The sequence below is a fragment of the Trachymyrmex cornetzi genome, unplaced genomic scaffold, assembly GCF_001594075.2.
Source record: "Trachymyrmex cornetzi isolate Tcor2-1 unplaced genomic scaffold, Tcor1.1 scaffold88, whole genome shotgun sequence".
NCBI lineage: Eukaryota > Metazoa > Arthropoda > Insecta > Hymenoptera > Formicidae > Trachymyrmex > Trachymyrmex cornetzi.
The window spans coordinates 500268-512140 of record NW_017300223.1 but is presented as its reverse complement, the minus strand read 5'-3'; the positions used below and the strand labels follow the sequence as shown (position 1 = coordinate 512140).

Here is an 11873-nt window from a genome sequence, read left to right as displayed (position 1 = left end):
CACCACTGTTGAATCGCCGAAACCATTCTTTACAACTGGTTTTCGATGGAGTATGCTCACCGTAAACATCTACGAGCAAACGATACGATTCTGCACTTTTCTTTAAAATAAATTAATGGAGTAAAACTTCCCGCAAATGTTGCTTTTTTGGAATAAATTCCGACATCTTCAACGCAAAAAAAGTTACTCTTTTTTACGCTTCGAACGAATGCCAACTATTGGGCTCAAAAGTTTGAACACAAACTTTTCAAACACATGTGTTGCCGTTCTATCAAACACACAAGCAACGCTACTAACGACATCTTTCTACAATGGGCGGAAACTTATTCCTATACCAATATTATTTACATTATATATTGATTTCAATCTAGCAAAACCCGTATATTTTAATATATCTAGTTTTTGATAGATTGAAATCTATATATATACACACACATATATATATATATATATATATATTTAGACAAAAAGTTTCAATAAAATATAGAGTATATTCTAAATGAAGTATATGTTTGTCATTTCTGTTATTTATAAGACTCTGAAATACTTAACTTAGTTAAAAGAAAAAATTAACTTACCCCCCCAACATAACCCTGCATTCTGAAATTCATCGAAAAAGAAAGTAACCGTTTTATCGGTAGAAGTCTGTTATTGAAATTACGACGATTGGATCCTAGCATGATTGAAATTAGGTGATACGAAATAAAACGAAGAAGCTGAAATGAAACCAAGGTCGAACCTGTACAAAGAACGTGTAGTGTTCTCGACGTGTTCGTGCGTGCGCGTGAAACGACAGTGTCACGTGCCACGTGCTACGGCACGACGTATTACACAAGGCTGCTATTATCTCGGTAGCGTTGAGTGTCTTAAGTGCTGCAGTTGTGCATGGTGCAGCTGCAGTTGGAGGAGCTGCAGATTCTGTAGGCAGTAGGGTGGCTGCTGCGTTCCGGGCGTCGTATACGGTAAGACGGACGAATGCACGAAAGAGCCAGAATTCCGGGACAGCCCGACATTGGGATGTCCCGGGCTGTAATTGAAGGGGAGTAGGGACAGGCTCAGGCTAGGGGGTGGTTTTAGGATATTGTGAAATTGCGCGGATGTGAGTGGATGAGGTTGCACGTAAGGGCTCGTGGAGGGCAACAATTGCGGACTAATCGGATATAAACAATCCTCTTCGGCCTGGCCGGGCATTATCGTCGGGCTGAGCTCCATGTATTGCGGCATGATGAGATTGTGCTAGGTATTGAATAGAATGGAAGGAGATAGACGTACACTCGATTTATCTTTCACCTGAACGCGTGTCTCTGTGGCTCTTCGATTCTGATATCTGTGCGAATACTTGAAACGATCTTACAATATGAAAACGCAAATTATTTGTAACATTAATTCGGTAAAAGTAACGACAATATTTTATGCCGATAACAACTAATATTTCGATACAACAAATATTCACGCAGATTAATACATTCTGAAGAGAATTTCACAATCTCTTAATTCATGTTATTTCATAAATAATTTTCAATGTCATTTTTCAATTTCAGCTCTGTGTTACTGTTTTATATAAATGGCTCTGAAAGGCTAAAGTTACCTGTAAATGTAAAATTTGCTATTTTTGCTGACGTTTTAATATCAGCAAGAAATATGGTAAGGTATTATGAATGAAATATTATACTTTTTTTCTTTTCTCTTAGATCGTATACAAACTCGTCCAATACAGGCAACCTCAGTCATAAAAGAAATTCGCGCATAAACATGTCTTCGTTCATTCAGAAAGTAGATAGATCGGGTATATAAAATATTCTCATGGCTCACCTTTGTGGCGCAGACGAAACACGTTGTGACCACCTTCGAGATCACATTCATGAGATTTTTTGTTTCTTGTATAACATTGTCGACCTTCGTAAAAGTGGCGGCCTTGCCGACGGTAGGATTCTTCACGGTGAATTGCAATTGTTGAACGTAAGTCGGCACTCTATCCAAATTTTCCAAGAGGTCTTTCTTGTGTGGTCCACCTGGTACCTGCACCCATGTAACATCGTATACAAACTTACGTTTTCGTTCGTATCGCAAAATAAACTTGTTCATATTTAATTTTCAACGACCGAATAACACATAAAAGCATTTAATATATAGCATTTAATTATTGATAAAAATAATTTGTAAAATGGTATATATATATGTATATATCAAAACAAAATTATTTAAAATTTTATAGTATTTATTTTCGATATGTTATATGTCTTTAAGAGTTATATTTTATTGTTTAATAATAATTTTCATATTAAGACATTTAAGTACATATAAGTCTAAACAAATAATTTACAGCATGTGCTATTATATTTTCTCTCTGGATTCACGTGATAAATAAATAAAATAAATAATGTAAATATAGATAATATAGTATAGATAAATAATAAGTATAGATTAACAATCGTTGAAAAATTTTTGAACGTATTTATCTTGCGATATTATATTCTGTATATATTTAGCATTTCTTAAAGATTCTGTAAAGCAAGATGCTTGATTCTATTGTTGTGATAGTTTATTAAATGACTAATAATAAATACTTTGTAATACGTATCGTAGATACTTAGAAGTTTACATCTAAGAAGTTAACAGAAAGATCATCTATCTGTCCTAGGAAAACACAATGCAAAACTTTAACGGCACGTAAAAGATTTCTTGATACAGATATTAAAGTAACTGTGTGAAGTGGCAGTGAAATAGTACAGACCTTATTATTTTGCAAGCTTACTTCATGAATTTTGTTTTTTCGAGACAATATTAATTTATCAAATGTTAATGAATTAGTTACCAAAGAATATTAATGACCAAATGTTTTCGAGAAAAAACAGAAAAGTTTCTCAGATTTTAACTTTTTTAAAGATTTAATTTTTAATATCTGAAGTATTTAATTATGTATTAATAAGCATTTAATTATGTAGATATTTATTGATGAATATTATTTGATAGTTGGCTTAATAAAACATACGATGAAGGAAGCTAGCAAAAATTGTGAGACATAATACTCATGCCCCAGATAGTGGAAGGAGAGGGACCACAATGCACATAGACGTCGTCCATAGACGGAAGCATTCCCGTAGCATCTAAAACACACCTTACTAATCGTACAAAAAAAGTTGTAAATGTATGTACATAAAATAGATTTACTAACACAAAATCATAAACGTTCATTAATGACAATTTAAATGACGTGATATACGCGAAAATTGCTCCAATCTTCGAAACTTATTTAAATCGTACACTAACAATTATAATACAAATAAAAAATTTTAAATTTGAGTTTTTGAATGCAAATTATACTTATAGGTACTTGATTCTTATATGAGTATACTGAATCGTCACGGCAGTTTTTTTGCGATGACTCTTGAAATAGTTCTTTCTTAAATATTAATTCTAACCGTTTCTCCAACATCTTTATATTTGCTTATATTTTATATAAAACAATTTTCTATGCTATTCGTAATGATCAATAAGAAAATCTACGTGCGTGATGTTGCATAGCAATACAAACATAGTATATACAAATGTAATGACAACACCCAACAACAGTAGAACATTGACGCTGCAGAGAAAGTGAGCGCTATATATACATATAAATATATATATATATATGGCAATGAATGATTTGTTAGGGCGAAAATGATATCTATTAGTTCAAAAGGGTCTAAAGTAAAGAGAGAAAAAGTTACCTGGATGGAGGCATTCAAGAGCGAGGGTATAAAAAGGATTGTATATAATACAGAATATATTACAAGGTTAGCGTCTTGTTGTTTCTCTTAAGAAGAGTATAAAGAGAGACCAAAGTGGTTTCAGGTTACTATATATTCGGCCTAGCTAGGAGGGGTTCGAAAGAGGGTAGCAAACGTGTTAATTCGAACATGTCTAATGCTAATAACGCATGTCGAAGCTACTTCTGGTCTGGAAGCTACATTTATAGTAGCATAAAATAAAATAATAACAAGGTAGTAAGCTAGCGCTTTCAACTGATATTTTCTATTTTTACACTTGTTAAAAGTTAAATTACTTATTCTAATTTTTTAATTTTTATCATCTATCTACTGAAAAAATTACTGAAAATATTATTGATTTCTTTTTTAAGCAATCGTTTCATGAAACAATCAGAAATTAAGCTTTATAATAAAATTCAACTGAAATCAAGTAGTATACAGGGTGAGTAAAAAGTCCCGGTGAAATATCTCGAAAATTAAGCATTTTCGAAAGAAATGTTTCCTACAAAAGTCTGACCTTGGGTGGTGTCGCCAAGGTCAGGTTAAGATCATGTCGATTTTTTTAAATTGCGTAATGCTAATGCCAGTGGTGCTGTAACTTTCAAACCTCATAACTCGAAAAGTACTTTATGAAAAATAACTTTATTGTAGTGTTTTGAAAAGCTCTCGACACCAGCTATTATTATCATATCATTTAAAATCTTACAACTTTTAGAGGAAACATTTCTTTCGGAAATGCTTAGTTTTCGAGATATTTTACCGGTTCGGGACTTTTTACTCACCCTGTATTTCAACATATCAACATATATCTACTTTGAAGGTATTACGATATGAAAGATATGCGAATATTTCTACATTTCTACGTATGATGAAATTTCTTTTATTGAATGTTAAAGTAGCAATAATTATTGTTATCATCTACCATTAAATATTTATAAAAATATTAGCATGAATTAAGATATAAGTAAATTTTCGATGCAGACTTGATGCAGCTTCGACGTTGCGACTTACGAAGAAACGAAAACTCAACAGCGAATGTATAAGTGAAAAGATTTCCAATATAGCGAGGATCAAGAAACGCGGAATCAAGTCCAATATAGAGTCCGTATAATAAACAATGGTAAAAGAATGATTATAGAAGTAAGGATGATATATAGATATATCAACATCAGTCCAATTAAAAAAACGTGTGTCATCTCTCTTTCGATCTACATCGGTATATTAGCCGGCCGCTACGTACCTGGTAACTGAATTGTCTCACAACCTTGTACAATCTGTTTGCCTCTTCGGCGAAATACTCAGCTTGGGTGAATAGGTCCTGGGTGGTCTTCAGGGCGCCTTCACCTCGCGTGAATTGGTACATCGAGAATGCCATCGATGACATATTCTTCGCCCGCTTCACGATGTCGTTGTTCTCTTCTAGAGTGCTTCCGCTCTCCTGCCACTTTTCCGTCTCGGCATCCATCTCCGAGGTTATCAATTTCATCTCGAGTCCTGCCTTAGCGATCTTTGCCTGCTCCTCGCTGTCCAACCGTACTGGTTTTAGCGGTTTGCTCGTCGTGCCATGTTTCTAAAATAAAGCGTATACCGTTTATTTCATTATATCTAATGAGAAATAACTCAAGTAGAGAGTTTTTCTTGATTTTTTAAATTTATATATTAATATGATATAGAATGTATTGAGAGATCGTTTATTGAGATGATTATGCGTACCCCTGGCCGCGGTAAAGACATGTAAACCTGTTTCTCTGGCCGGTTTTGACTGAGTTCCAAAACATCTTTCGCTACTGTCGTCACATCAGTCATGAGCCACTGCCACATGTCAGCAAATACTGTGAAATATATAAAAACGTTAAATGATTAGCAATCATTGTTGCAAATTTAGTGGGTTATTAAAGCGTTTATATGACTTACCTTCGAGATTTTCTTTAGCTATCTTACTGGTGGGATGCCTAGCTAACGTGTGCGCGGCCGTTACGACCTGAGGACCATATATTCTTAAGTTGATCTCCGTGAACTTGGCCGACACTTGCAATGATTCCGAAAGCGCAACGTGTCTCAGAAGTTTGCATACCTAGAAGGAAGAATAATATGCAATAATTCCAACATTCGAAGACTTATATATCGATAAAGAAATAACCGTGTATTCCAATTTTTATATGCATTGTATTGGTAAATCACTTCAAAGTCACAGAGATTTATTGTTAACGTCAGATATGAGCAATGAACTACGTGGTCTAAACTTCACTTAAAGTTAGACGTGAAAATAAATCCAATTAGGGGTGCTGCAACTGATTGCAATCTAGAAATGATGAATGTAATCCCTGCGTACTATGTTTAATAAATCAATATGTTTTAGAACCAACTCAATGCAAAATTAAGGCATGCCAATTTCGTAATTCGATAATATTCTTCGAAAAGAACTCTGGTTATTCGTGGACTTTGAACTTAGAATGCACGTGCATGCGAATGCGGACATGCAGTGCGTGGGCCACGTCTGGGAGCTTACTTCGAGAATGTGTTCGATATACTCGTGGAACCTGTCGCTGCTCTCCTGCAGACGGTCGATGTCATTGGCCAACGCGAGATTTCTGATCGTTGACACGAGTTCCTGGCCGGCTTTTGTCACTTGGCCAAGATCGCCGGCCTGTTCCATCGTCGTCGCGCTGAGCTGCTGGCGAAGGTCTCTAGTCGCCCGTAACACACCCATCACCGCTTGTTCCATTTCCGAGCTAGGTGAACCTCCACCGCCCTCGTAATTCTGATGGAATACGATATTCATCATTTCATACTTTATCATGTTTGATTTATTAGGGAATATTTTTTATTCGGATTATGTTATTCGAAACATATTCGGTCATTTTTACCAGAATTTATTGTAAGCTAATTTGTTTCTAGTAAACTAGTTTTAAATATTATCGTTATAGCGCACCAACAACTGTGTAGACTCTGCTTTTTTATCTCTTTTAGATGATTTCAATATTATGTTATTATTTTCACTTTACAAGTCTTATCACAATCAATAGTACTAAGATTTTTTGCGCATTCTTACACGATATTATTAAGTATTATTAAATATTATTAAATATTTAGTCGCGCGCATTTTTCTTGTAAAATAGAGTAAACTTTATTGACTCACCATACTATTGCCGATCCGTAAGAGTGTATTGAGCTCGAGTTTCGCGCGATCACAAAGCAGAAGAATATTTTCCCTGTGCTCGTGACTCGTATAAGCGCTGTCGGTGAAGTCTTGTGTCCTCTCGACCACTGTTTCAAGCGCTGATGTAAGTGTTTCGCGACAACCCGGTCCCAGCAGGGTCATCCTCGTTGTTTCGACGAGCCTTTCGAAGTGTTTCAAAGCTGAGCAAACGGTACTGCTATCCCAGTCTTCCTGCTGCGGACTCTGCAAATAATGGCAGTCGTAGAAGAAATATTTTTCTTGAAAAATGTAGCAGATACCTTTCTTTAAACATCTTAATTATTTAAATATTTTAAAATATTTAATATATATAACGAGTCTATATTTTTTCGCACACTCATATTTTATAACGTTGGAAAACACTTATATTCTGACGAATATTAGACACGACACAAATAATATTAAATCTTTTAGAGATGTCACGTTTGGGAGCGTCGTCCCACTTGGCCAGGTTGTCTACAATCACTTCAAAATCGATTATGTCGCATGGAAAGTGGATAGTACTTGAGTGTAAAATGTAAGGATATATTTTTCTACGGATAAAAGTTGTTCAACATGACCCAACAGTATCGGTAAGTGTCGGTAATACGTGAAATATTTCCCCTCTTTTATTTCATGCTAAAAGAAATCTGGTACGGAATGAAAGCATCGCGCGTCGAAATACCGATATATAAATGCTGGTGCACAATTTGGCATGATGCGAATAACCATTCATATTCTTTATAATGACCGTGTTATTTATGATGCAACAATTTTTCTCCTGCGGTGAAAACTTTTCATCATTGCTTTTGGATAACCGTTGAATAGACTTTTTATGCAACCACAAAATTTCGCCAGCACTGCCACAATTTAATTTCTTATAAGCAATTTTTAATAGATGTTTAATTTTAACATAAAATTTGTATGGGATGATTTATGATTTACACTCTATCCATGTACGAGTATGTAATAATTTCGGCATTAAATAATTATCCGTTTTAAATCCATGAGTGGAATTTTTTTTTCGTATTTTGCTTCCAATTTCTCGTTATATAGGTTTTCTTTCGATAGTTTTGCACTGTTAATTTTTTTCATTATCTAAATACAAATAATAAATATATTAAAATGTACTTAATACGGAAGATTATTAAAAAATATTTAAATAATCCTCCGTATTAACAATATATAAATTATTAGCGATCACAAATTTATCAAAGCCGAAATAATCATCGTCATGAATAATCGATTGTGTGGTATGCAATCGTAGTCCATTGATATTTGTAGGACATATTCCATTGATTCTCCTATATACCATCTTCGACCACGGCTTATCGATTTCACCAGGCCAGACGTACTATTATATTTATGGGTTTCTCGAGTCGTACTAAGATCATTTCGATATCTCATTTACAACTTCTGCTACGGTAATAGATCGCGGCTCAAGGTCATTTAAATCGCATATTAGGATTTGTAAATCACAATTTGGCGGGCAAAGGCTCTTTGGAACGTTTCCAAGACTTTCAGAAACATTTTATCATGTATTACTTTTTTAATCCTTACGATATGGATATGTATTTTCGCTGTAGCATAATAATGAGAGGCGCATGCTTATTTGGCAACTGCGATTATTATAGTGTTTCTTGGCAAGCTTTAACGCGAGAATATTGGTATCGATAATTATTTTCTCATTACTCAAACAACATACGTACATGTTTAAAAAACGTTATGAAGACCTCTTTTGGAATATATGGTATAAATACATGTCTAAAAGATATTTAAAAGACATCATAAAGACATCTTGTAGACATTGCGTGTTGTCTGGGTATTTTTATATTAATTTTTAAATAGTTCGCTATTTTGTTCCGCAGATTAATAGATCGTGAATAGATAAATATCGAAAAAACTATTATTATATAATTTCACAATTTGATTACTCTTTTAGCTTTATTAAATTAATTTTAATGATGTTGAGTGGTAAATGTTTTCATCATTTATGGGCGTTTATAAAGTATTCTTGATATAGACAGCTTACCTGTGAATTCGAGTAGGATTGAGATTCGCTACAGTCTAATACTCCGTCCTTGACAACGTAATGTATCAGATCCATCGCTCTTCTCATTTGGCAAAAAACGGTGTCTCTGTTCTCCTTAGCGGATGGACATTCGGGGTGCCTTAGACATGTCTTGCTGGACGTGAGTAGCATCATGGTGCTTCTCTCTAATACTTGTCGGGCTGCTGCCATCTGCGCACGTCGCCTCTCGTCTTTGAGATCATTCTGAAAATAAAGTGTAAAAAGTTTAATTAAATCACGGTATATACTAATAGAAATTAATATAGAATTCATGAATGAAATATTGATTTGCAAGAAATAAATCTCACCTGACGATCACCCGTTAAATGTGCCAACTCGACCATCTCTCCTCCAAATTGGCTAAACGCCTTGACGAATTCTGTGAAATTCGAGACACTTTCGAGGCGCCCGAGACTGCGGGCGACCTTATCCTTGGCATGAAGCAATTGATTGACTACGACGATGTCTGCCAGGAGGAGGACTTTGGTCACTGAGCCTAGGAGACATCTGGCAGCTCTTACGACGGAACCTCGGTCAGCCAAGCTGTCTTCCAAGGCACATTCGCATAATTTCTCGATTGCTGAGCCTAAATGTAACATAATCGGACTGCATTGTCTAATTTTATAATGTATGTATATCTGTAGAAGTTAAAATATGTGTAAAGTAATAGTCCTTTCTACTTATTCCACTATAAGATTTAATTCTTGAAAGAGATCGATCGGATGAATTTTGAGCGAGTGTGCCGGACAAGGAATACTAATGAATTAAACATCTCGCCTTTTTATCGTGTGTCACCGTAAAATCGGAGTAACTGATTTAATTATGACCGAACTCCTTGACTTAAGTACGACGGTTACGAGTAATTGGGTGCTCTTGAACGATCGTAATTAGTTATACTTCGCACATTCGCTATCTTATCTAAACAATGTCAATACTTAATTAAGCTTATCGTTAAGAAATTATAGGAAAATTGAAATAGCAAATACGCAGCATTGTGTATTTGCATTTTTGAACGTATTGAAATGGAAACATTAACTAATTCTTATTCCTTTTTATTTGAAATTTATTAACTGTAATTTTAAAGCCAATATTTTTTAAACAAGTCTATAATATCTAACATTAAAAAAGTCATAGAATGAAATTAATAAGAGTAATTAACGTTAATTGGTATATACAATTTATTGATAGTGATGATAAAAAATAATGGTAAAAAATTGTTCTTAGCTCTTCCTAGCAATGTAATATTGACAGAAATCAGCATAAACATCTACATTAAAGAGCTTTTTGTAAGTTGCATTTGTGCATAACGTTTTCTAATAATATCGTTATCGATTGGAAACTCTTCGAGTATGAGACATGAGAGGTGTTCTGTATTATTAAATAATTATTTTCGGAATTAGAAAGCCGTAATTAACGCGAAACACAATATCGCCGCTGGCTATTATCATCTATTATCATTAATTGTTCATCGCCATTAGGAACTCACGATGTCCTAAAGGAAAACTATTACAGGGAGAATCGATGAGAGAACAATTGATTATAATCAGTTCTATTTGTTCCTTTATATTGAATAATTATGAGAAAACGCTGATTGTGGGCGTTTAATGAAATAAATTTATGTATGTCTACAAATCTCCTGTAACAATGTTCTATTGTTCATGTCGCATATCTATGTAAATAAATTTTATTCATTAATTTATTTTTCCGAATAGTTTCTTCATCAACTCAATGTTTATAAGCTTTTCTCATAGGCAACTGCGCATTACTCTTATTCAGTAGAACTTGTTCATCGTTTTACTTGATGGATACTTTTCTCATTAGTTAACGAGAAAAGCACTGCTTCATTCTTCTTCGTTTCAACAGTGTGTTGCAAACGAGGGGGTAACCACTTAATGCAATCGTGGGACAGAGTCCTCGAAATCATTATAAAATTTATATGAAATCTCTCTATGTATAATTATATATGCAACCACGATAAATTATTGTATAATATTAAATAAATTCGTATATTTTACCAAATGACTTAATATGTAGTGAAAACAATTATTTGTAATCAGATGAAATCATATGATGTCATATAATCTGTGGGACAATATTTCAGCTAGTGGTTACCCCCTCGATTGCAAACTTCAAAATTAATTATTATATATACTACATGTATATAATTTAATATGTAGGTATATGATTTAAAATATATAATTTATAAATATTTGCTGTATAAGCTATCACGAGACATTGCTAAAGAATATGTAAGACATCCGTAATTGAATACTTAACGCAACGATTAAAGATATGGCATTATTCTTTTTCTGTGTTACCGCGCCCAGTATTCTCTTAAAGGGCAAATCACTTATATATCCTTTTATCGAACTGATTAGTAAAGCGATGCCAGCATTGTAAGATTAGTCGGTTCGATATGGAATCCTTATAGCGTTTTATATAGACTAACTGTTACGTAAGAGAACTTGACCTAATTTAAAAATCGAAGTGCACTGATTTCATACCATTTCGTATATAACTACATATTCAGTTATTATTCCGATAATCGAGGATCGATTTTTTTTCCATGTATTTATCAGAATAATTATGAGCCATAAACTTTGTAAAGTCTATATATTTATTTTATAATTGTCTATATTTCACAAATCACGAAAGAGAGAAATATATCAATGAGTAAGAACTATTCCTCTTTTTTGAATGTAGCATTTTACTTATTTAATTACTATGTAATTAACGCTGGATGCAACATACAGGGTGTTAGTTAAGTATGTTCCCAAACAAAGCGATTCTTTGGTTTATTTCAAATAAAAAAGTCCATATAAACATGTGTCCTAAACGACTTAGTTTCCGAAATACAGGATAGGTCGAGCAG

General features: G+C 33.9%; 1 protein-coding gene across 4 annotated transcripts in view; it reads right to left on the bottom strand.

Moving 5' to 3' along the window:
- The window catches only part of alpha-Catr (alpha-catenin related), a 59775-nt gene that overhangs the window by 4130 nt on the left and 43772 nt on the right, over positions 1-11873 (bottom strand). For 2 of the 4 annotated variants that reach the window (XR_001940544.1, XR_001940545.1), the window contains exons 3-11: positions 9310-9587; positions 8963-9205; positions 6892-7155; positions 6262-6513; positions 5667-5826; positions 5466-5584; positions 4993-5322; positions 1813-2019; positions 740-1236 (exon numbers count right to left, since the gene is read on the bottom strand). Coding sequence is in view for 2 of the 4 variants with exons in the window: in XM_018520170.1 (XP_018375672.1) it covers positions 844-1236; positions 1813-2019; positions 4993-5322; positions 5466-5584; positions 5667-5826; positions 6262-6513; positions 6892-7155; positions 8963-9205; positions 9310-9587 (2246 nt within the window). In the remaining 2 variants the exon portion in view is untranslated. Of the gene's footprint in view, positions 1-699; positions 1237-1812; positions 2020-4992; positions 5323-5465; positions 5585-5666; positions 5827-6261; positions 6514-6891; positions 7156-8962; positions 9206-9309; positions 9588-11873 lie in introns of those variants that run through there. The other 2 variants (XM_018520170.1, XM_018520172.1) reach the window with 2 other exon arrangements.